General features: G+C 43.9%; 1 protein-coding gene across 2 annotated transcripts in view; it reads right to left on the reverse strand.

The window, feature by feature from the left end:
- Positions 1–17,421, reverse strand: part of LOC120535929 (opioid-binding protein/cell adhesion molecule homolog) — a 2,184,266-nt gene extending 2,166,845 nt beyond the window's left edge. The window contains exon 1 of one of the 2 annotated variants that reach the window (XM_039764123.1): positions 17,040–17,421. In XM_039764123.1, the coding sequence (XP_039620057.1) occupies positions 17,040–17,100 (61 nt within the window). In that variant the 5' untranslated portion in view covers positions 17,101–17,421. The remainder of the gene's footprint in view (positions 1–17,039) is intronic. The other variant, XM_039764122.1, reaches the window with a different exon arrangement.
- Positions 17,422–26,885: the final 9,464 nt, after the last annotated feature.

A 26,885-nucleotide genomic window follows, 5' to 3' on the forward strand; every position in this document is an offset into this window, starting at 1 on the left:
ACCAACATTGATGGACTGAAAGCCAGAAGTCTACGTGACCACCATCATCAGGTCCTTCCATGAAAACCCTAAATACAAAGAGGACTGTTTGACTTATGTTAGGTAGATTGCCCAGAGGGGACTGGGCGGTCTCTTGGTCTGTAACCCCTACAGATTTTATTTTTTTTCTCCAGCTTTGGAGTTTTTTTTTTGTTTTTTCTGTCCACCCTGGCCATCGGACCTTACTTATTCTATGTTAATTAATGTTGACTTATGTTTATTTTTTATTGTGTCTTCTATTTTTCTATTCATTTTGTAAAGCACTTTGAGCTACATTTTTTTGTATGAATATGTGCTATATAAATAAATGTTGATTGATTGATCAATCGATGAGGTTCAAACACTGGATACAGAATCCATGTGGCAGCTGTGCTAAGCACTAGAGAAGGGGTCTCCAACTCCAGACCTGGAGAGCTACTGTGGCTGCAGGTTTTCATTCTAACCCATTTCTAATTAGTGACCAGATTCTGCTGCTAATTAACTCTTTGCCTTAATTTTAATTGATGCACAACTTAAGACTCAGGCGACTTCATTATTTCTTTTTTCCTTAATTAGCAATCAAACAATATTAAGACACAAAATGTACCAACACATAAACAACAAGCTGCGTCCATCACACAATTACTGAAAATAAAGAAAGGTGAAGGTCTCAGTAATGTTGATCTGCTCAGGTCCACAACATATTTGGACAGCGCTCTTAAGAAAGAAAATCAACAGTTTTGGAAATGTCTGCCATGGCAGAATGTGTCCCATGGAATTAAACAACGAGTTTAATTAGTAACGAGAACTGGCTTCAAATTAAGAAACTGAATGAAGTGAAGTTGGTTGGAGTTTGAGGCCCCACTTAGTTGGTCATCTATTGGCTCACTTCACATCAAATTTATTTTTAGGTGCCGTTTAAGGAAAAAAAGAATCAATTCAGTGGTTAGAGCCTCAAGAAAAGTCAATTAAAATAAAGGGAAATAGTTAATTAGCAGCAAAAACTGGTCACTAATTAAGAAAAGGGTTAGAATGAAAACCTGCAGCCACAGTAGCTCTCCAGGACTGGACTGGGAGACCCCTGCACTAGAGCATCTTGCCAACATAGCTCAAATAGTAAACAAGAAACACACAATATAAGGGGATTAGTAATAAATGGAATAGAGTACAGGGAACAGTCAAAAAAAAAAATTTTACTTTATATAGCACCTTTCATGGGATGCACCACGACAAAACTATACAGAACTGCTTGTACAGCATATTCTTACACTGCTAAATCAAGCCTCACCCACCAGATGTGCCTACAGAAGTAGGGACACATTCAGCAGAGACCTCCAGTGTCAGCTCCCCTACCAGAGTAGCCGCTCTTTCTGACTGCAGCGTAACCCTCGAAAGTACAGCTAGCAGCGCACACCTTGGTAAAATAAAATAGCTAAATATCTATTAAATCCCTGATTCAAAAGGCCAAGCAAATGTCCTGCAGAGTGGGACAACACCACTCTAAAGCTATTTAAACTGCCAGTGACAAAAATCATAATACAAAAAACAATAGTACCAGAAAAAAAAAGGTTTACTTTTTTAGTGCATTTATGAACAAAATCATGTTGCCTAAAAATGATTTTTTTTTTTTATCCACCCTAATGTCACACAGTCCTCAGCACGTTACAAAAACTGACTTAGGCGAGAAGGGGATTACTCAGAAATAACATTAATGACAGAGTAAAATTGAACCTACGATCTTAGCCTACGTAACAACATTCATTCAGGTTAATTTCTCACTTCAGAAAATCCTAACCACGGTGAAACCTTACATATACTAGAAATGTGCGTGTCTATTGGAGAATCGAACCTTCAATCTTTCTTAGAAAAGTTAACACTTTATCCACTGAGAAAAATAAATCGCCAAATCACTGAAAAGAATATTTCACCAAATCTTTCTATATAAAAGCGGTCAGGATTGTCCTTCCGTCCCGTGAGTGCTATGCAGGCGCGGAGTTTCACACACGCCCCGTCCATTTTGCAATGCACGATGGGATTTGTAGTTTCGTTTTTCCAGATAAAAGATGATTTTCTACTCCAGACTGTGCGAGTAGCACGGAGTTTCACACACGCCCGTCCATTTTGCAATGCACTCCAGACTGTGCGATATCTTCTTCTTCTTCTTTCTTACTATATAAAAGCGGTCGGGATTGTCCTTCCGTCCCGTGAGTGGAAAGCGTAGCGGTATTCTGCTTATCACAGACTTACTACTTGCAGCTTGCGGTACGAGGCGACATGATGTGAGCAGAGTTCTGGTGCTCCCATCGTTCCCTTGCTTTTGTGCGCGATGCGCTGGAAAAATAGACAAAATTATGTCTATGGAAATAATTAATGTTAATAGAGTACAAATGCCTCACCGCGTAGTAAATATTAGGGGGGTTCAAAAGGGCGACCTCAATATAGAAAAAAAGTTTAAATTTCATCACAAAAATAACAGAAACTATGAGTATTAAAATAATACCGCTCAAATGCAATATAACCAAATTAATGAGTTTGTATAAAATATCAAATTGATCTACAGATTGAATTGCCTTAAGAAGTGGTCAACTTAAAAGTCGGTCGTCTTAAAAGGCGGGTAAGCCTAGTGTCTATATAAATGATGAAGAATTGGTAAAATTAAAAAAAAAAAAGAATTAGTTTGTGAACAGTGGTCTCGAACCTTCGATGAAACGTCCAACACGCTTACCACTTAACTAGTGCTGCTTAGGGTTAGGGTTAGTAATTTGACAAACCACTTGATTGTAAGTCCAAAGCGCTAACCACTTGACCAACACCGCTAATTAATCACGTATATGTGTGTTGGCTAAAAGCACTTTACATATACAGTATGTGTAATTGCTAAAAGTATGTGGAAATGAGGAATTTAAGCTTAACTTAATTAATGTACAGATCCAGGGTCAAAACAAACAAAATATTGCACTATCACATGAGATCAGTAAACATGCAAAGTTTGAAGGAAATCGGTTTAGTAAAAGACAGAGAGGGCAAGTTGAATAAAATCATATAATAATAATAATAATAATAATAATAAACCATCTCATGAAAATACACTCATGAGTGCTTGGACAAACAAGCGATTGAAATGTAAACCCACCTCCGATCATTACATTTACATTCATACCCACAACTGGAGTACCTCGGGACCACTCAGCAGCAGTTTCTGAATCGACCTTCTGCTTGTTAAAGAATCCCTAATATGCACAAGCTCGAGGCACATTCGCATCCTGATGAGGTTTTCATTCTCTTTTCTTTAAATTTAATCTTTAGTTCTGTACGTCTCTCAGTGCATATGAAGTGCAAAGTTAGCCAGTTAATAAACTGCTACTGGCCTGGACTCCTGACCAATGAATGAGCTGGGGTGTCGGGTCTACAATTCAAATGCTCACTCACATCTGTTCACGAGAGAGTTTTCCAGAACTGGTTTATTAAATAATCCATTAGTAAAAATACAAGCGTTTGGGGTGTTGTGAGCAAAGGGCTGGATGCCTTGCCATGCAAAATTACATAATGCATAAGATTTTTTTTTTTTTTAATGGGCTTTTTGATACCTTCTTCTGTGGTCACCAAAGACACCTATTCTATCAAGAAAAAAAATCTAGAGATTAAAAATTATTCTCAGTAATTATTTCATATGAAGTAACACATTGAATGAATATTTAACTTTGGGGTGGAATATTCCTTTAAGAATGATTTGCCCTCAGGAACACAGTCTCAATCAGACGAGACTTTGTGAGGATCGAAGAGAAGTCTCCAAAATTCTGAAAAGCGTTGATAAAGTAGATCCAGCAGAATTCTTTCAAATGAACAGCAAATCACGTACTGGACAGCACCAGCGGAAATTAAATAAAAGTGTAATTAGGACTGAAGTTGTTTCAAGCAGAAGCTTCAGGATGTGACATTAGGAGTGCTTAGCTATTAGCTAAACAAGCAAGCATGACAGACTGAATGTTCTTCTCTCATTTGTATATTAATGTTATTATGTAAAGAAATGAAAAAAAAGTTTGACTAAAGGAGCATAACATTCACAACTTGTTTAGTTAGGTTATGCTGTCCCTGTAATTCATCTAGATACCTTTAACAATTGTCAAGGTTAAGGCTACTATTAGACGTACAGTATATAAACGAAAGACCTGTGCTGCAGGCTTACGCTCAACCACTAGATGGCACATGCCTGCACCTCACTTCTCACTACGAAAGACGTGTGTGCAGCAAACGCCACTCTGCAACAACAGCGTTGTGCTAATGACACACATGAAGAGACACAACGTGGAAGCAAGGAAGCAAATGCTGCAGCTCAAACAACTTGCAAGCAAAATATAAGTTTTCACAAAAAATATTGTATATCTGGAGGTATTTTCTCGAGACAAAAGATTAATAGGACTCATATGCCAGTGCTGCGGCTAAGATATGGTATCGCCAGGGTCTTCTAAGGAAAGCCAGTAGGGCAGCAAGCACAGGTGGCGCCATGTCCTCTGCCCTGGGTCATTCTTAAGAGACAGTTGACGCCTCTCCAAGTTCACAAAACTGCTAGGGAGTCTTTCGGTTGTTATTTTTTTTTTTTATCCCAAACACAACATACAGCTACTATAAGAAAAAAAAATGCGAAGATCTGTGTGTCCAATTGGTCAGTTTGACTTTAGGGACATGATTGAAACAGTAAGAGAAAGTGTGAGAAACACAAGGAAGAGTAAAGGCATAGAAGACACTCAGAGTCGTCTTCAAAGATGGGAAGTGTAAAAATCAGACAGGAGGCAAGAAAGGCACCTTGAAATGACCGAGACAGAAAAGAAAACTTTACGAGAATATGCTTGAGTGAGGTTCAGACACACGAGGATACTGAGGAAAGGCACTGAAGATACATGTAGGGCAAGAGTTTAATTGTCTTTCCTTCTTTTAATTCTGTTTCCAGTCTTTGACAGGTAATGTAGCTAATCTCTCTATTATATATATATATTATATAGTATCATACATACATACATATATATATATTGTGGTAGATAGGGGGCACTCTTGCTCCCTTGAACCCCTGTCCACGACTCCAGACACCAGGTAAAAGTCCTCAAATCGACTTTATTACTCTTCCACAGTGCACAAAGCACACTCTCCACCACAATACTCATAAATCACAAATACTACACAATAAATCAATCCTCCACTCCCAGACACGTTGCCACCCTTCCACCCAGCTCAGCTCGTCTATGCAAACTCGGAAGTCATGTTCTACCTGCTTAACCATCCTCCTTAATCGAAGCATCCTCTCCGACATGTCAGGACCTGCAGGTAGAAAATAATCAACAGCCAATGAAGGACTTACCATTCCACCGGCTGCGTTTTCTGGAGCTTTCTTGCGGGATTGACCGGTTCCTCCCCTTGCTCGAGATGGATGTTCGCCTACCCCATCTTCAACCAATCATTGACGGGAACACGACACACACCGTCCAATCCCTCGCCTGTCACGGGGCGGAACTTCCGGTCTTCGGCAATCTTGCCTCTCCCAAGGGAACTGCAACTCTCGCTGCCGTCCCTCTGCCTCAGCTGCTGGAGATGTGGTGGATCCTCCCCTTCCTCTAGCGATGCCATCCCAGCTTCGCGGACCAGATATGCACACAGACAGACAGTGACATGAGTCCAGGCAACCTCTTCCGGACCCGTCAGTGGTGGTGCCTACTGCAGTCCCTCCAGCGACGACAAACCCAGGGGAATACCCTTCTCCTTGGCTGGCATTCCTCAGTCCCCTTGGGTGGAAGATAGCCCTCTGGAGAATCTTCGACGGTGCGTGTGCGGACCGTCTCCCTGCAGGACGTGTGTATGGCCGACTGGGGTACCGGGCAGCTCACAAAAAATTTATTTTTGGGGTCCTCTGCCTTGGAACAGGCAGAAGGTCCCTGTTCAGGCGCCATTGTGAGACTTGCCCAGACACCACCAGTCGGAGACCACATCTTTATAAAAGTCACACGTTTATTTAACATCAAATAAACACGGTCCCAAACACGACACAAAGCACACAGCAATAATCACCCACAATGAACTTAATCCTTCGCCGGCAATCTCCTCCTGGGAGCTTTGTCCTGCTCCCACTCCCGACTCTAGCTCCCAGATTGCTGGAAGGCGGCGCCTTTTATTCCCGCCTGGATGTGCTCCAGGTGGCTGATGATGAACTTCCGGCAGCACTTCCTGGTGTGGCGGAAGTGCTGCCCTTTGCACCGGAAGCACTCCAGGTGTCCCTGGCAGGTTCCTCCGCCATCTTGCAGAGTGTGGCGGAAGTAACTGTGTCCAGGTTCTAGGAGGCTTAAGATGCCCCCTGGCGGAGACCAAGGTTGGCCCAGAAGCTATTCTACACACACACACACAATCTCTCTGTCTATATTATATATATATATATATATATATATATATATATATATATATATATATATATATATATATATATATATACATATACATATACATATACATATACATATACATACACATACACACACACACACATACACACAGTGGGTATGGAAGGTATTCAGACCCCCTTCAATTTTTCACTCTGTTATATTGCAGCCATTTGCTAAAATTATTTAAATTAATTTTTCCCTCATTAATGTACACACAGCACCCCATATTGACAGACAAAAAAAATGAATTTTTGAAATTGTTGCAGATTTATTAAAAAAGAAAAACTGAAATATCACATGGTCCTAAGTATTCTGACCCTTTGCTCAGTATTTAGTAGAAGCACCCTTTTGAGCTAATACAGCCATGAGTCTTCTTGGGAAAGTTTTTCACACCTGGATTTGAGGATCCTCTGCCATTCCTCCTTGAAGATCCTCTCCAGTTCTGTCAGGTTGGATGGTAAACGTTGGTGGACAACCATTTTTAGGTCTCTCCAGAAATGCTCAATTGGGTTTAAGTCATGGCTCTGGCTGGGCCATTCAAGAACAGTCACCGAGCTGTTGTGAAGCCACTCCTTCGTTATTTTAGCTGTGTGCTTAGGGTCGTCGTCTTGTTGGAAGGTAAACCTTCGGCCCAGTCTGAGGTCCTTAGCACTCTGGAGAAGGTTTTTGTCCAGGATATCCCTGTACTTGGCTGCATTCATCTTTCCCTCGATTGCAACCAGTCGTCCTGTCCCTGCAGCTGAAAAACACCCCCACAGCATGATGCTGCCACCGCCATGCTTCACTGTGGGGACTGTATTGGACAAGTCATGAGCAGTGCCTGGCTGTCTCCACACATACCGCTTAGAATTAAGGCCAAAAAGTTCTATCTTGGAGATTGCTAAAAGACACCTGAAGGACTCTGAGATGGTGAGAAATAAGATTCTCTAGTCTGATGAGACCAAGATAGAAGAGGAAAAAATTAATTTAAATGATTTTAGCAAATGGCTGCAATATAACAAAAAGTAAAAAATTGAAGGGGGTCTGAATACTTTCCGTATCCACTGTGTGTGAGTGTGTGTGTATATATACACACATACACACATACACACACACACACACACTGTATATCTGTCTCTATCTATATTTATATAACTAAAATCCAACGTCCGTCTGTCTATATGTCTGTCTGCTTTTCATGAGAGGATTATTTAACGGATTTAGATTGGGTTTTTTCTAGAATTTGCTTCAACCTTCCGGTTGATTTTGCGACTTCTCTCCTCACACTAAGTATCATAGTTTGCTTGCGGTAACAATTTATTTGTGCAAATCTGAGAGACAGAGAGAGGCTGAAGGCTGATGAGGGCCCTCCACAATAATGTGCCAGCCTCCGTTCAAGTCGCTCTACGTCTCACCACATGTTGGAGCGCACCTTGCCTCCGCTTAGCTAGCGATACCAGTTTGTTCAGCAGACATTATCATCTACAGGTTGTTAAGGTGTAACGCTTGATGTTTTTGAGAGAGAGAGAGAGAGAGAGAGAGAGAGAGAGAGAGAGACCAGACCTACGTTTGTTTTAGAGGGTAGCTGCCGATTGCCAGAGTTATCATAGCCATGTGCTTTTCTCCCCATGTAGGGGACATTTTCCTGTCAGAGCTGAACATGATCAGATACAGTGCCAATATTTGACGTTGGTGCGTGTCTGCCTTCCACTTGGCCAGAATGTTTTGTTTTTTTTAATTGATTTTCCCTAGTGTGTGCTTGGTGTGTTGGTGTGGGTGTTTGTGTCCTGCGGTGGGTTGACACCCTGCCTGGGATTGGTTCCTGCCTTGCGCCCTGTGTTGGCTGGGATTGGCTCCAGCAGACCCCCCATGACCCTGTGTTCAGATTCAATAGGTTAGAAAATGGATGGATGGATGTTTTTTTAAAGTTTTTCCTGTTTCACTACTGCGTTGGCAGGGCCATGGGAGACAGCTAGTATTTAATAAACTCCCAAAGCATCCTACTATGTGATCAAATCAAATACCACAATGGCTTCAAAACTGCATGGTACAACTTGACCAACAGCTAATCGGAGGTCCTCAGAGTGAACAGTTAATTTGGATTTGTAAAATTGTTATGTTTTAAGAGGCAGCATGCTGTAATGGTTAAGGATGTGGACTTTAAACCTTTAGGTTGCTGGTTCAGTCCCCATCTCTGCCCCTTTGTGTGAACATTGAGTCACTTAAACTGTCATGCTTCAGAGTTTATACAGAAAAACAAAAAGGAAATATACTCTGGGCTTGTAAATTCCCATGGATAAAGGCATAACAAAATAACAGTGTTCAAAGATGCATTAAACTCCTTACACAGGTGTAAACTGGGAAAAAAAACAAAGATTGTATTGAGAAGGGCCATTGAATCATCCACTTCTCTATTGCTTTCTCGTGCTCCTGCAAGGATGGGGCAGGTGGATGTCTCAGCCATCATTTTCTATGTGTTATACTATGTGTTATTATTACTTGCTATAGATTACTAATGAGATGTCGGGGATGGAGGGGAGGGGGGCTGAAGTTGAGTGTACTCCGTCTCAGCACAATTTTCTTTAATCATGGGTCTTTGATCACAGAGCACTGTAGAATGAAAAAAAACACACCACACACACACACAAAAAAAAAAAATTATAGAAATATAATTTTATACACACACACATATTGGGAGACCATTTAGCCCCTCTGGCTTGTTTGGCACATAGACCCACATATTAAATATGGTGATTCATAGTAGGGTGGTCTGAGCATGTTACCAATTTGGAAGCTGGTGTTATTTTATTCCAAATTATGCAATAGGTGGCATTGCTGCCTGACACATTGTGTGTCCAAGATTCAAGTCTTTACGAGTTTGTATGACATTATGGCTCATCTGACTAAACCATTTGATTGTCAACTACTGACACTCGAGAGCCTCCTACTGATCTTTTTTACAATTCACACGTGGCTGTTAGGCTGGTAGTTAAATCTCAGAGTACACCCCCAAACCCCGTATTCACATGGAATTTTTAAGGGTGAATACTAATAATATTAGTGCTTCATTGAGAGAGAAAAAAAAGAAAGTGAGCCAATTCGCTCTTGAGAAGATGCTGAAGCATACAAATGTCAGTCAGCGTCCCCTCCATGCATTGACCCTCAGATTTCGCAAGCAGGTGCAGGAGGTGTGCCCTCTTATGGCTCATCTGAGTAAAGCGTTTGATTGTCAACTCCTGACACTCGAGAGCCTCCTACTGATGCTTTTAACAATTCACATGTGGCTCCTAGGCTGGTAGTCAGTGCAAACTCCCACAATTCAGATGGCAGCTGCTCGGTGGACTTTCCAGAGCCCCTGCCTTTAAAGAATCATTTTCTACAAATCTAAAGGATGGTCACCTGAAGGACAGGACCCTACCTTTAATCTTAAACTCCCCTCAGGTGTTTGTTTGGATTTACATTCCAGCACGTGTGTCTGCTGAAAATACTAGAAAACTTGACAGAGACATGTTTAGAAGTAAAGAAAATGAGCTCTTGCATCTTAAATAAACGGAAATCATCCCAATAAGCACATTAGTGAACTTTTTTAAAGCTGGCATTGGGGTGTAGTGGTTAAGGCTTTGAGGTTGCGGGTTCAAATCCTAACAAGTCACCTCAACCGCCAGTCCTCCAAAAGAAATGTTAACCAATGGTATCTAACCAGACTTGTAAGTCACCTTTCATAAGGGCGTCAGCCAAATATTCATTATCACAGCAAGGGTAGAATTGCCAGGGGCTACGGTCCCACTCACTTATTGCTCAGTTCTCTGGGTTTATTTTGAAGACCCCTAAGGTGTTTGTATTGGTGAGTGGGGTTAACTTTTTGAACATCTTTATAAATTCCACCAGCAATTCAACCTGAGCCTGGAACAGGGGAGAGTCCCAAGGCTTTGGAAAACATCTTGTATTACTCCTGTCCCAAAGGTATCACGTCCTAGTGAGCTGAATGACTTCCGGCCTGTTGCTCTGACGTCACATCTGATGAAGACCATGGAGCGGCTGCTGCTTCTCCACCTGAGGCCACAGGTCCGCCACGCCCTCGACCCTCTGCAGTTCGCATACCAGGAGAAGGTGGGAGCGGAGGATGCCATCATCTATATGCTTCATCGATCCCTCTTCCACCTGGACAGAGGCAGTGGTGCTGTAAGAATGATGTTTTTGGACTTCTCTAGCGCCTTCAACACCATCCAACCTCTGCTCCTTAGAGACAAGCTGACTGAGATGGGAGTAGACTCACACCTTGTGGCATGGATTGTGGACTATCTTACAGACAGACCTCAATATGTGCGTCTTGGGAACTGCAGGTCTGACATTGTGTGCAGCAATACGGGGCACCGCAGGGGACTGCACTTTCTCCGGTCCTGTTCAATCTATATACATCAGACTTCCAATATGACTCGGCGTCCTGCCACGTGCAAAAGTTCGCTGATGACACTGCTATTGTGGGCTGCATCAGGAGTGGGCAGGAGGAGGAGTACAGAAAGTTAATCAAAGACTTTGTTAAATGGTGCGACTCAAACCACTTACACCTTAACACCAGCAAGACCAAGGAGCTGGTGGTGGATTTTAGGAGGCCTAGGCCCCTCATGGACCCTGTGATCATCAGAGGTGACTGTGTGCAGAGGGTACAGACCTATAAATACCTGGGAGTGCAGCTGGATGACAAATTGGACTGGACTGCCAATACTGATGCTCTATGTAAGAAAGGTCAGAGCAGACTATACTTTCTGAGAAGGTTGGCATCCTTCAACATCTGCAATAAGATGCTGCAAATGTTCTACCAGACGGTTGTGGCGAGTGCCCTCTTCTACGCGGTGGTGTGCTGGGGTGGCAGCATAAAGATGAAAGACACCTCACGCCTGGACAAACTTGTTAAGAAGGCAGGCTCTATTGTAGGAATAAAGCTGGACAGTTTAACATCTGTGGCAGAGCGACGGGCACTAAGCAAACTCCTGTCAATCATGGAGAATCCACTGCATCCACTGAACAGTGTCATCTCCAGACAGAGGAGTAGCTTCAGTGACAGACTTTTGTCACTGTCCTCTTCCACTGACAGACTGAGGAGATCGTTCCTCCCCCACACTATGCGACTCTTCAATTCCACCCGGGGGAGTAAATGCTAACATTAATTTTATTTTAATTTTTTTCATTTTTATTACTATTTAATTTAATATTGTTTCTTTGTATCAGTATACTGCTGCTGGATTATGTGAATTTCCCCTTTAGATTAATAAAGTATCTATCTATCTATCTATCTATCTAGCACCTCATTTGCTATCTGCGCTACAAGAGTGGAAAGAAAGGGCACACCCTGGTGTATGCAATACATACCACTGGTTTTCTGCAATACAATGAAACCTTTGCTTATATTTTATTGTCTAAAGCAGGGGTCCTCAATCACGGTCCTGGAGGGTCGCAGTGGCTGCAGGTTTTTGCTCCAACCCAATTGCTTAATAAGAAGCACTTATTGCTCAAGTGACACTTCTGCTTTGTTTTATTTGTCTTGCTTGTTAAGATTTTGAACCATTGCTGCTTATTTTAGTCTTGTATTCTTGGTTTTTAATTGCTTCTAATTAGCAATAACATGCAAACGACAAAAGAGAGCAGCCTTTCTCCATTTAGCTTGTTTCCATTTACACCTGTGTGTGTGTGTGTGTGTGTGTGTGTATTTATTGTGCACTATTGGATTTAATTAAGTACACGGAAGGGAAGTGAAGAGAAAAAAGTGAAGGACTGAGAATTACTCCTCCATTTTAGCCTTCAAATCATTTGGATGGGGCTGCACGGTGGCGCAGTGGGTATCGCTGCTGCCTCGCAGTTAGGAGGCCCGGGTTCACTTCCCAGGTCCTCCCTGCGTGGAGTTTGCATGTTGTCTTCGTGGATTTCCTCCCACAGTCCAAAGACATGCAGGTTAGGTACATTGGCGATTCTAAATTGTCCCTAGTGTGTGGGTGGGTGTGTGTGCGCCCTGCCAAGGGGTTTGTTTCCTGCCTTGTGCCCTGTGTTGGCTGGGATTGGCTCCTGCTGACTCCCTTGACCCTGTAGTTAGGATATAGCAGATTGGATAAAGGTTGGATGTTTTGGATGATATCCTTAGAAATGATAAGAAAATCTAGGATATGAGAATTACCTGGCATGGCAGAGTTAAAGCAAAGCATGGACAAGTCATGAAATTAAATTATTTCTAATTAAGCAACCGGGTTAAACAGTCCCTCCAGGACTGTGATTTAGGACCTCTGGTATAAAGCCATCTTCAGTGTTTTACTCTTCGTTTCACACACTCGTCTGAGATTGAATGCGACTGCCGTTTAAAAGACACGCTCGTCAGATGACACCTCGCTCGTTCTTTTATTGTGGATTGGCTTTCCTAATCGCTTTTCTCCAGGTACAGCAAAGGTCCACATTGTTAAAGCCAAGCTGCTTCCAGTATTGAGGTATGGCTGTGACAGTTGGACTATCGCTAAAGCTAAATGGAAAAAGAATCAACAATTTTGAACTTCGATGTGGGAGAAGACTACTGAGAGTTTCTTGGACAGCAAGAAGATCCAACAAATCAATAACTGAAGAAAGAAAACCAGACTTCATATTGGAAGGCTTGATTGTTATAGAAAAGCTCAAATGATTTGGCCACATAACGAGAAGACAGGATTCCTCGGAGAAGAATCTTATGTTGGGAAAACTGAAGGCAAAAGGAGAAGAGGAGAACATAGACGAAGATGGAACGAGAGCATTACCGAGGCTATGCATTTGGCATTGAGGGAACTCCAAGAAGCAGTTTAAAATAGAAACAACTCATGTGCAGAAGTCCATCAGATCCCAAAGAGTCGGACTTGACTAAACAACAAAAAAAGAACACCTTTTTTCCCCACCAAATTTCCCAAAGATGTGCTAGTTGGGTTGACCAGTAGTTTAAAATTACTCAAGCGTATGTGTAGCCTGGCACCCTGTCCACGTTGGTTACCTAACTTGAACTTAATCTTGCTCCATTCGGCTCGGGACCCTCATTACCCTGAATGGGATGGAGCAGGTTTGAATGAAGAACAATGTATTCAAAAGGGGTTAAAGAGCAACGACTGGTGCCATCTGCAGATGCGTAAGCTTTCTTACACATAAAACTCGAACGCTAAAACAGAGGGGATCTGAAGATGAATCTGGAGCTGGGTGCCGACATGGCAGCATTACGTCATGGAGTAAATTATGCAGTGTGAAACTCTTAAGTGCAATTTTCCCCTTATTCTATATGTATGTATATTTTCACTTCCTTGGCTCCATATTTACCACCTGCAGCAGGATGCTGATCTGAAATAAGGCACAATTTCATTTAAGCACATGATGGAAGAACTGCATACCCCGGCCCTGCAAACTGCTTGATTATTTTACAGACTTTTTTCAGCATTTTTTTTTTTTAAATGATCGTACTTGACTGATGAACTACTACATATATTTAAAGTAGCACAGGCATTTTTTTTTTCCCCTTCTCTTTAAAGTGTTATCTAAGAACAGTTACGCATAAATGAGACACTTGAAGAAATCAGGCTGCAAAATTGAAGCTTTTGAAACAATCCGCTTACATACACCCACATGAATGTAAGGCTGCACGCAGCAATGGCTCGCACTGTAATGGAGGTTAATTCCCACGCTACTACAAAATGCATAGATTGTCATCACATTTCACAGACACTTAAACATATAAATGGTAAACCTGATCACTGCATACTGGATGTATTGCATATGCAGTAGCAGAAAGGAAGTCCAGTGACAAACCTGCAACTAAAATGATAACAATTGGACTGTGCTGCGTGGTAAACACTTCTCACTAAAATACAACTTCTCCATGGTGGGGTTCAGTTGGCGGACGCCTCTCTTCACATTCAACATGCTGCTTAGATATCTCAAGGCTGAGGAGTTAAAATTAAGCACTTTCTGGATGGTAAAGCTACTATATAAATAAAATGTATTATGCAATGGAATCTACTTCCTTTCTGGAGAAGCAAGGTGGTGAAAGAATTAGAAGTCAGGCTTGTGGAGTTCATCAGATAACATTCCCCTACACTCTTTTAAAAAAAAACGGCTCTTTAATGGCACTTTGTGGCTCTTGTTCATTCCAGGAAGGGTTCTTTGCATATAAAGTTGGTTCTTTGTGCTTTGAAAAGAAAAACAAATGAAACCCTTAATGTGTGTATTAAAAATCCTGATTCTTTACTGGCATTTCATGGTTCTTTACTAGGTTGCGTGGTTCCTCGTAGACCTGTTACTTGACCAAGCACCATTTCATTCAAAGTGGTTTTGTTTTTATACTAAATCACATATGAAGTTGGTTTTCTATGCTTTGAAGAAACATGTAATATGTCAAAACAAAATACAATCTTTAACGTATATGGTAGGCTGCAGGACACCAACACATTAAGAAAACCTGGGCCTATCCTGTGTTACTGGACCTGTGCAGCAGGACTCCCTCTAAAAAAAAAAAAACAAGACCCATTGGTATTTCATAAAAATATTTTACCATCTTGTCATGGTTATTTAACGTTTCGAGCCTGTTATGGATCTAAATAAAATGTTTATTCTGGAACATTCATGCAAATAGTATTTTTGGGAACAAAATGACTCCCCTATAGTACCACCCCAGCGCCTTGATTTTAAAGGGTGTATACCAATAATAGTAATGCTTCATTCTTACTGCTAAGCATGACAAAGAGAAAACAAAAAAAAAGGAAAGAAAATAAACCGATTCGCTCTTGAAAAGATACTGCAGCATTCAAATGTCAGTCAGCGTCCCCTCCATGCACTGACCCTCAGAATTCACAAGCAGGTGCAGGAGGTGTGCTGTCTTATGGCTCATCTGAGTACAGCGTTTGATTGTCAACTCCTGACACTCGAGAGCCTCCTACTGATGCTTTTAACAATTCACATGTGGCTCCTAGGCTGGTAGTTAAATCTCAGTGCACACCCCCAGCCTCCCCCACTCCATTTCAGATGGTAGCCGCTCAAAGCCCCTGCCAATTCTAAAGGGTGATCACCTGAAGGACAGGACCCTACATTTAATCTTAAACTGCCCGCAGGTGTTTCTGTGGATTTACTTTCCAACATGTGTGTCTGCTGAAAATGCTAAAGAACTTGACAGAGATATTTTTATAAGTAAAGAAAATAAGCTCTTGTGTCTTAAATAAAAGGAAGTCCTCTCAATGAGCACATTAGTAAACTTTTTCTAAAGCTGGCATTGGGGTGTGATGGGTTTAAGGTTGCAAGTGCAAATCACTTCACCCACCAGTCCTCCAAAAGAAATGTTAAGCAATGCTGTTAAGTCACCTTGCAGAAGGGCAACAGCCAAACATTGAGTAACAATATTCATCATCACTTCAAGGGTAGAATTGCCACAGGCTACCTTTCCAGTCACGTATTGCTCAGTTCTCTTTGGGTTTTATTGTGAAGACCCCTTAGGTGTCTGTATTGGGGAGTGGGGTTAACTTCATAAACATCTTTAGAAATTCCACCTGCACTCCATTTGGTATGTGCGCTACAAGAGCAAAGAAAGGACACACCCTGGTGCATGCAACACACACCCCACCGATTTTCTCCTATAAAACTAGAAATTTTCTTCTAATTTTATAGTTTAAACCCCATCTTCATTTTTTTTACCCTTTATTTCAAACAAACTACACACTCTCTCCTCCTGACTCGTCAGAGATCGCATGCGACTGCAGCTTAAAAGACATACACGTCAGGCTTTTCAGACCCAAGCGACACCTCGCTCGCTCACTTATTGTGGATCGGCTTTCCCATTCGCACCTTTCTGTTTAGGGAAAAAGGCACCTGAATCATCCTGAGCACTTCGTTTTGTGCCCACCGTCACTTTCAAATTTCAAAACTTTCATCGCACATTCCAACTTTTTTTGTTGTTTTGTTTTTTGGGGTGGACATCACCTGGCAACGAAATCAATGGCTAGCGTCCCAGAACACCTCCGTTTGATTTGCACTGCGCGGTCACGTGGATGAAGACAATCACAGCTTGGGAATCAATATTCGTCACGCTGAGTTAATAAGACACAAAAACTCCCTTCAACAACAGGTTTTCTTTTGATGTTCACATAGAAAAGGGTATAGAGGGAGAGTTAGAGCCATTTTTTTTTTCGTTCAGTTTTCAAGACGCGTTTGCGCGACCGCGCGCGCACACACACTCTCTCTGCCACCAACCCTAATTGTACTTCATGCCATAGCATCCTGACACCGTGTTAAAAAAAACACTTTTAACGGCACATCTCCAACCATGCCACAGAGCTCAAACGAATACCATACGAACATCATTCTACAGTGATGCCCGTGTCACTCCTCAAAACAGACAAGACAGTGGTGAAGTTGTCTCTCCGGTGTCTCCCGCGCGCGACTTCTCCCAGAGGCACGCGATCCCTCGCTCGCTTGACTCTCTCGTACAAGTCTCCACCGTCTTGCACAATAAAGCAGCATTGATAAAGTTGCGGCGTGAAGAGCGCTCAGCCAAGATCAACGAACAGTCAACAAAGCCCCCCCGCTTCTCAATTGTCATCTTATCGGTACAAGCAAAAAGACAGAGTGGCATACCTGGGAAGAGGAGAAGAGCGAACACTCCGGACAGGATGAGGCAGCAGGCTGGGTGATACATTCTTTTCTAATGATCACTCCTTGTCTTTTTCTTTCTCGTTGTCTTTTTTAGTCTTTCCTTTGCTCACTGTAAGGGTTATTTATGAGAGCTCTCTGTTGCTGTGGTGCCGCTGGTTCCCGACGCTTATTCTGCGTGATGGAGATTTAAATCCAGTGCAACTTGAGGCACAGGGGATACTCAGCTTTCATTGATTACTCTCTCACTCTCTCTCTCTCTCTCTCTCTCACTCACTCACTCCCTCTCTCTCTCTCTCTCTGACTCTGATGCACGCTCTGCAATCTGGAACAGCGGAATCAGCCCTCCTTTACCGGAATCCCATTGGCGGAGGACTCGAGCCGTCAGTGGGAGACGCGCTTTGTGCCGTTCAGACTGGAACTGCGTTACTTCGGGCAGCTGTCTGCGCTGTCGATGCTCGAGAAAGCTTTCACTTCTTTCAGAAAAAAGAGAGACAAAACAATGTAACTAGTGATCCCTCGTCTGTGGTCTCCTCTAACTCGCTCCGTGGCTCGGATTCGGATCCGTAGCTGGGCTCTGTCTTACAGATCAATGAAATTGCGAATAAAACCAGTCATTTAAGCCATTTAACCACTTTAGTACAATTTAGCGACGCGACGCTCACTTCAAAAGTGCCTGGAACACTGCACTGAACCGTTACCTTAGAGGTGATTAGCGGTTGCTAAATAGCGTTCGTGGTTTTTATTATAAGACCGGTGCAAGCCAGCTTTATGGGCTGCGATTCACATTCACTTGCTATTCTTCAATTAATAATAGATTCGGAATGAAGGGCTACAAATTAGGTGTAACATAAAAAAAGTGTATGCAAATCAGCAGAGCAAGAACGCAGTATTAATAACGAATAATAAGGACCGCATTATTTCTGTGAAAAATTTTAGCAACACTTTAGACTAGTGGGTGTAATTTTAGGTAATTTTGATTTACTTATGTCTGTCTAATTGCCACTTAACACATCATGACGCTCATTGTGCAAGTACAGCGTGCTTTAGGAGGCAAACACGCACGAATATAACACTGATAAGCTCGGGAGAAGAGCCTAATCATACAATCAATGTTCTAAAGTTTTACCTTATTGGTTATGCAATTACCACTGAACATACTGGTGCAGTTTAGTGCTTATCAGGAAGGTTTTAAGAGGCAATAATTCCCAAACAGTATTAGTACAGTAATTCGTTTGGGTATTGTCTATTTTAATATGGCACAGTTTCCAAATCAATGACTCCAACAAGGTTCCATACTCCACTCACTAGCTGTGTGGGATCTTAGTGTTCTCCCTGTGTGCCTGTGTTTTTACTCTGTCTTACTTTATCAAAAAACAAAAAATAAATCATGCAAATATATTGTACTTTATTTGGCAGCATAGCCAGAAGAAAAAATAGAACATTTTTGATATATGTCATGTAATCAGTAGGGAGAGCCACTGAGCCTCAAACCCAAATCCAATAATGTCCAACACATACATGGGTTCAAATGATGGAATAGTTTTGTTTTTTTTTATAAATACCATAAAATACTGTGAAACACAGCAAATTACCATACAAATAAATAATAAATCTATCCTCTCCTTCTGCCTCCAGTTGAGTGTTGTCCACTGCTTCTGGGGTCCTCAAGGTTAGGCAGCAGGCTCCTTTCATGCTGGACCCAGAACTGCTTCTGATGATCTGGCATGACTTGTGGGGAGTTCTTCTGAGTTGTTTGGGAACCAAGACAGACTTGCTAATCATTGATTGTAGACCCCAAAAGCATTGTGAAAATGACCCTATGTAACAGCAATGTAACGTAATAAAATTACATTTTATAAAAAAAAAATGTAAAAAATCTCATGGTCTCATGGTCTGGAATCCCTGCAGATTTTATTTTTTTCTTCAGCCGTCTGGAGTTTTTGTTTTTATTTTTTCTATCCTCCCTGACCATCGGTCTTTACTCTTATTCTATGTTAATTAATGTTGACTTATTTTATTTTCTTCTTCTGTTTTTCTGTTCTTCATTATGTAAAGCACTTTGAGCTACATTTTTTGTTTGAAAATGTGCTATATAAATAAATGTTGTTGTTTTCCTGAAGTGCCCCCTTGTGGCACCCAGGGACCCCGACTGGTTTGCACTTTTGAACTCTAGTTCCCATGAACCTCTGTGGGTATCCTAGCTGGCAGGACTTCAGCGGACCACTGGCACCTAGCATATGGGAGATGGAACTGTTTCTGGCCTTTGGCTTTTGTTTGTCCATCACCTGGTATCTTCCATTTTATCCAGAGGGCATGCCATCATCCAACTGGGATGCCCATTTTTCATCCTTGGCACTCACAGTCAATATAAATAAATACAGTTTATGACATAAGAAAAAAAATGCTGTGTCAGGTCTGGGCATTGGAGGACTCCTCTGAGGGCTGGGGAAAGGTGTGTAATAACCCACTTAGACAAGGGGGGGGGCTGCCACTGACTTTGTCCTGTATCTCTTCTTCCCTCACAGCACCAAGAGACCACCCAATCAGGGCATTTAGGGCCCCTTCCGGGTATTTCACCATAAACAACAACAACATTTATTTATATAGCACATTTTCATACAAACAGTATCTCAAAGTGCTTTACATAATAAAGAATAGAAAAATAAAAGACACAATAAGAAAAACAAAATAAATCAACAATAATTAACATCGAATAAGAGTAAGGTCCAATGGCCAGGGGGCAGAAAAAAACTCCAGACAGCTGGAGAAAAAATAAAATCTGTAGGGATTCCAGACCATGAGGCCGCCCAGTCCACTGTGGGCATTCTACCTGACATAAATGAAAGAGTCCTCTTTGGATTTAGGGTTAAAGGACATGCAGCTTAGAAAGAGGTGTCTTTTGCTGGAAGGCCCGAGTAAGACAACTTTTTTCTAATTCTGGTTCTGTACATTACCACAATGGATTTTAAACGAAACAACTCAGATGCAGTTGAAGTGCAGACTTTCAGCTTTAATTCAGTGGGTTGAACAAAACATTGCATAAAAATCCCTTTATTTCAGGGGCTCAAAAGTAATTGGGCGATTGACTCAAAGGCTATTTCATGGGCAGGTGTGTTCAAGTCCGTCGTGATGTCTTATCAGTTAAGCAGATAAAAGGCCTGGAGTGGATTTGAGGTGTGGTGCTTGCATGTGGAAGACTTTGCTGTGAACAGACAACATGCGGTCAAAGGAGCTCTCCATGCAGGTGAAAGAAGCCGTCCTTAAGCTGTGAAAACAGAAAATACCCATCCGAGAAATTGCTACAATATTACGAGTGGCAAAATCTACAGTCTCCTCCTTGAACCGTCACCTTATCGTGGTGGAGGGGTTTGCGTGTCCCAATGATCCTAGGAGCTATGTTGTCCGGGGCTTTATGCCCCTGGTAGGGCCACCCAAGGCAAACTGGTCCTAGGTGAGGGATGAGACAAAGAGCGGTTCAACAAACCCCTTGATGAAGAGCAAAAACTTTGGACAACGTTTTCCCTTGCCCGGACGCTGGTCACCGGGGCCCCCTCTGGAGCCAGGCCTGGAGGTGGGGCTCGATGGCGGCGCCTGGTGGCGGGCCTGCACCCATGGGGCTCGGCGGGCACAGCCGAAGAGGTAATGTGGGTCCTCCTCCCCATGGGCTCACCACCTATGGGAGGGGCCAAGGAGGTTGGGTGCAGTGTGAGTTGGGTGGTGGCCGAAGGCGGGGACCTTGGCGGTCTGATCCTCGGCTACAGAAACTGGCTCTTGGGGCGTGGAATGTCACCTCTCTGAAGGGAAGGAGCCTGAGCTAGTGCGAGGTGAGAGGTTCGGCTAGATATAGTCGGACTCACCTCGACGCACAGCTTGGACTCTGGAACCAATCTCCTTGAGAGGGGCTGGACTCTCTACCACTCTGGAGTTGCCCCCGGTGAGAGGCGCCGAGCAGGTGTGGGCATACTTATTGCCCCCCGACTTGGAGCCTGTGCATTGGGGTTTACCCGGTGGGCGAGAGGGTGGCCTCCCTCCGCCGGGTGGGGAAGGGTCCTGACTGTTGTTTGTGCATATGCGAACAGCAGTTTGGAGTATCCACCCTTTTGGAGTCTCTGGAGGGTTGCTAGAGGGCATACCTTCTGGGATTCCCTCGTTTTGCTGGGAGACTTCAATGCTCACGTGGGCAATGACAGTGAGACCTGGAAGGGCGTGATTGGGAGGAATGGCCCCGATCTGAACCCGGCGGTGTTTTGTTATTGGACTTCTGTGCTCGTCATGGATTGTCCATAACGAACACCATGTTCAAGCATAAGGGTGTTCATATGTGCACTTGGCACCAGGACACCCTAGGCCTCAGGTCGATGATCGACTTTGTGGTGTGTCGTGGACTTGCGCCATATGTCTTGGACACTCGGGTGAAGAGAGGGGCGGAGCTGTCAACTGATCACCACCTGGTGGTGAGTTGGCTTCGATGGTGGGGAAGATGCGGTCAGACCTGGTAGGCCCAAGCGTGTTGTGAGGGTCTGCTGGGAGCGGCTGGCAGAGTCCCCTGTCAGAAGTAGCTTCAACTCCCACCTCCGGCAGAACTTCAACCCGCCCCGAGGGAGGTGGGGACATTGAGTCGAATGGGCCATGTTCCGTGCCTCTATTGTTGAGGCGGCTGACGGAGCTGTGGCGCAAGGTGGTGGTGCCTGTCGTGGCGGCAATCCCGAACCCGTTGGTGGACACCGCGTGAGGGATGCCGTCAAGCTGAAGAAGGAGTCCTATAGGACTTTTTGTCCTGTGGGTCTCTGGAGGCAGCTGATAGGTACCGGCAGGCCAAGCGGAGCGGCGGTTGTTGCTGAGGCAAAACTTCGGGCATGGGAGGAGTTTGGAGGCCATGGAGAGCGACTTTGGACGGCCGAGGAGATTCTGGTCCACCGTCCGGCGTCTCAGGAGGGAAGCAGTGCAGTGTCAACACCGTATATGGTGGGGATGGTGCGCTGCTGACCTCGACTTCGGGACGTTGTGGGTGGTGGGAGGAGTACTTGAAGACCTCCTCAATCCCACTAACATGCCTTCCAATGAGGAAGCAGAGCCTGGGGACTCTGAGGTGGGCTCTCCCATCTCTGGGACTGAAGTCACCGAGGTGGTCAAAAACTCCTTGGTGGCAGGGCCCGGGGTGGATGAGATACCGGAGTTCCTTAAGGCTCTGGATGTTGTAGGACTGTCTTGGTTGACACGTCTCTGCAACATCGCATGGACATCGGGACAGTGCCTCTGGATTGGCAGACCGGGGTGGTGGTCCCCTCTTTAAAAGGGGACCGGAGGGTGTGTTCCAACTATAGAGGGATCACACTCCTCAGCCTCCCTGGAAAAGTCTATTCGGGGTTCTGGAGAGGAGGGTCCGTCGGATAGTGAACCTCGGATTCAGGAGGAACAGTGTGGTTTTAGTCCTGGTCGGAACAGTGGACCAGCTCTTCACCCTTAGCAGAGTCCTGGAGGGTGCATGGGAGTTTGCCCGACCGGTCTACATGTGTTTTGTGGACTTGGAAAAGGCATTCGACCGTGTCCCTCGGGGAATCCTGTGGGGGTGCTTCGGGAGTATGGGGTACGGACCCCTGATAAGAGCTGTTCGGTCTCTGTACAACGGTGTCAGAGCTTGGTCCGCATTGCGGCAGTAAGTCGAGCCCGTTTCCAGTGAGAGTTGGACTCCGCCAGGGCTGCCCTTTGTCACCGATTCTGTTCATAACTTTTATGGACAGAATTTCTAAGCGCAACCAGGGTGTTGAAGGGGTCGGTTTGGTGGACTCAGGATTGGGTCACTGCTTTTGCAGATGATGTTGTCCTGTTTGCTTCATCAGGCCGTGATCTTCAGCTCTCTCTGGATCGGTTCGCAGCTGAGTGTGAAGCGGCTGGGATGAGAATCAGCACCTCAAATCCGAGAGCATGGTCCTCAGCGGAAAAGGGTGGAGTGCCCTCTCAGGGTTGGGGGAGAGATCCTGCCCCAAGTGGAGGAGTTCAAGTATCTCGGGGTATTGTTCACGAGTGAGGGAAGAATGGGCGTGAGATGACAGGCGGATCGGTGCGGCATCCGCAGTGATGCGGGCTCTGCATCGGTCTGTCGTGGTGAAAAAGGAGCTGAGCCGTAAGGCAAAGCTCTCAATTTACCAGTCGATCTACGTTCCTACACTCACCTATGGTCATGAGCTATGGGTAGTGACCGAAAGAACGAGATCTTGAATACAAGCGGCTGAAATGAGTTTCCTCCGCAGGGTGTCTGGGCTTTCCCTTAAAGATAGGGTGAGAAGCTTAGTCATCCGGGAGGGGCTCAGAGTAGAGCCGCTGCTCCTCCGCATCGAGAGGAGTCAGATGAGGTGGCTCGGGCATCTGATCAGGATGCCTCCTGGACGCCTCCCTGGTGAGGTGTTCCAGGCACGTCCAACGGGAGGAGGCCCGGGGAAGACCCAGGACACGCTGGAGGGACTATGTCTCCCGGCTGGCCTGGGAAGCATGGGATTCTCCGGAAGAGCTGGAAGAAGTGGCCGGGGAGAGGGAAGTCTGGGCCTCTCTGCTTAAGCTGCTGCCCCCGCGACCCGACCTCGGATAAGCGGAAGAGGATGGATGGAAAATCTACAGTTTGGTACATCCTGAGAAAGAAAGCAAGCACTGGTGAACTCAGCAACGCAAAAAGACCTGGACATCCACGGAAGACAACAGTGGTGGATGATCACAGAATCATTTCCATGGTGAAGATAAACCCCTTCACAACAGCCAACCAAGTGAAAAACACTCTCCAGGGGGTCGCGTTTCGATATCCAAGTCTACCATAAAGAGAAGACTGCATGAAAGTAAATACAGAGGGTGCATTGAAAGGTGCAAGCCACTCATAAGCCTCAAGAATAGAAAGGCTAGATTGGACTTTGCTGAAGAACATCTAAAAAAGCCAGCACAGTTCTGGAAAAACATTCTTTGGACAGATGAAACCAAGATCAACCTCTACCAGAATGATGGCAAGAAAAAAGTATGGAGAAGGTGTGGAACAGCTCATTATCCAAAGCATACCACATCATCTGTAAAACTGGAGTCAGGCAGTGTGATGGCTTGGGCGTGCATGGCTGCCAGTGGCACTGGGACACAAGTGTTTGTTGATGATGTGACACAGGACAGAAGCAGCCGAATGAATTCTGAGTTGTTCAGAGACATACTGTCTGCTCAAATCCAGCTAAATGAAGTCACATTGACTGGGCGGCGTTTCATGATACAGATGGACAATGACCCAAAACATACAGCCAAAGCAGCCCAGGAGTTTATTAAAGCAAAGAAGTGGAAAATTCTTGAATGTCCAAGTCAGTCACCTGATCTTAACCCAACTGAGCGTGCATTTCACTTGTTGAAGACTAAACTTCGGACAGAAAGGCCCACAAACAAACAGCAACTGAAAGACGCTGCAGTAAAGGCCTGGCAGAGCATTGAAAAGGAGGAAACCCAGCATCTGGTGATGTCCAGGAGTTCAACACTTCAGGCTGTCATTGCCAGCAAAGGGTTTTCAACCAAGAATTAGAAATGAACATTTTATTTCCAGTTATTTAATTTGTCCAATTACTTTTGAGCCCCAGAAATGAAGGGATTGTGTTAAAAAAATTCTTTAGTTGCCTCACATTTTTATGCAATCATTTTGTTCAACCCACTGAATTAAAGCTGACAGTCTGCACTTCAACTGCATCTGAGTTGTTTCATTTAAAATTCATTGTGGTAATGTACAGAACTAAAATTAGAAAAAAGTTGTCTCTGTCCAAATATTTATGGACCTAACTGTACAGGTAGTCTCCAAGTTATGGACATCCAACCTACGATTTACGAAAGGGCCGCAGCAGCGATGCATGCGCTTCAGTCACTGCCAGTCCGTCATCTTCAGCCTGGGGACGCTGCAAGCAGTGGCTGGACGGAGGCTGGAGGGTGGTGATTTCGCTGTCTGCGCAGTGTAGTGCCTCCTAGTGGCAAGCGGTTTCACTGTCCGCGCACCAAATATGGCTTGCCCGTTCGTTCTCGGTGAGCGGCTGGTAATGCTGCAAGCAGTGACCCAGTTGTGGCTGAACCGAGGCCATTGAGGGTGAACAGGGCGGTGGGGGGCATTATTGTAGTGTGCATTGGGCAGCTGCCTGTTTAATGGGGGTGATTCACTACCCACTTTTGGCCGCACCAAGTTCGTTCTTGGTGGGCGGATGCTGCAGGCAGCATACTGTAGTGGAGGTGACTGTGAGGTGGGCTGGTGATGAACCTCCCGTCGATGCCCCCATTCATTCTCAATAGCAAACCTGCTTGTACTGTTACGCACATGGCAGGAAGTTGTCTCTTGTCAGTACACCAGACGTGTTGATGTCGGGTGCCTTCCTGCTGTGATAATGTGGACAGTGTTGTGCAGAAGATCTCATCTCAATCTTTTGTCTTCACCCTTCAACAATGTCTCTGAAACACAAATCTGATGCAAGTGCTGGTGATACAGTAAAGAAGAAAAAAAACATCACCATTGAAAATAAAGTAGAAGTAATAAAAAGGGCAGTGAGAGGTGAAACTCCATCATTCATTGGCAGAGCACTTGCTTACAGTCGGTCAACAACAGCATTTATTAAATTTATGTACCTGTTCCGACTTACATACAAATTCAACTTAAGTACAAACCTACAGTCCGTATCTCGTACGTAACCTGGGGACTGGTTGTATATATTTTAACTTGCCCCCTACACTCCCAGACCAATATATTATATAAAAGTAGAGACATGAGTTAAAAACATAAAGCAAGGATTTTAATGGGTTTTGAGGATAACAAAAGTAAAATCATTGAAGATTATTTAATACAAGCTAAAAAAAATTCTGTAATAGTGAAATCATTTGAAAATATTTATTTAATACAGACAACAGAAATATTATTATTATTATTATTATTATTATTATTATTATTATTATTATTATTATTATTATTTAATACAAGCAATTAGAAACAAAGTGGGCCATGACAAGTAGTACAACACACTTTGGTGACAGTCGCTGTATGTTGCAGTGCTGATCCAGAACTGCACAACAGCGCGGCTGGAGAGTAAAATGGTGAGAGTGTCGCTGTCCTCAGCCAACCATAGCAACTGAACAAGCTGCAAACAGACAGCAAACACTTGTTTCCTCATTACATTTGGGTTATTTTCATCTGAGAAAAGAAAGTATAATTACTTATAAAGTTACAGCTAAGAACCCAAAGAAGGTAGTAAAAATATATTTTTATTACAAAATTTGAAAATGAACTAAATATGGGACATTTGGGTTTCCCCGAAAGGTCAGTACGGGACAGGGGACAAAATGATTAAATATGGGACATGTCCTGTATACTGCATAAGGGATGTCTAGCAACCCTATGTGACACTCCAGATTGTGGTCAGATGTATCCTGTTTACTTGTCTTCTACTTGAGATGCCTCTAGAACTTGATGGGAGTCCACCAGTGACAAACTGAATTGACTGGACGTTGTTTAGAAAGGCACACCCTTGTGAATATAAGGTCTACAATCCACACAATCTTTAACTGACCCATGACAGGGCCCATAATGACTTTTGGTGACGTTGCATTAACACTTTTTTAGGGCTGAATATTTTTTCCAAAAAACATAGTTTTCTGAAACGCAATGGCATCACACAGACATCAACATAAAACATCTGTTGCTGCATGCTGTGGCTGCCAGTTTGCCAAGGATGTGCGGCAGGCTTGCTGCCAGGCTGTTTTCGCGTGACTGGAGCAGCAGCAGCCGTCACTGTCGCAGTGCATTGCATTGCAATCTGGCTTCTACCTCTTGTCATTGTTAAG

This window comes from Polypterus senegalus, chromosome 9 (assembly GCF_016835505.1).
Source record: "Polypterus senegalus isolate Bchr_013 chromosome 9, ASM1683550v1, whole genome shotgun sequence".
Classification (NCBI taxonomy): Eukaryota; Metazoa; Chordata; class Cladistia; order Polypteriformes; family Polypteridae; genus Polypterus; species Polypterus senegalus.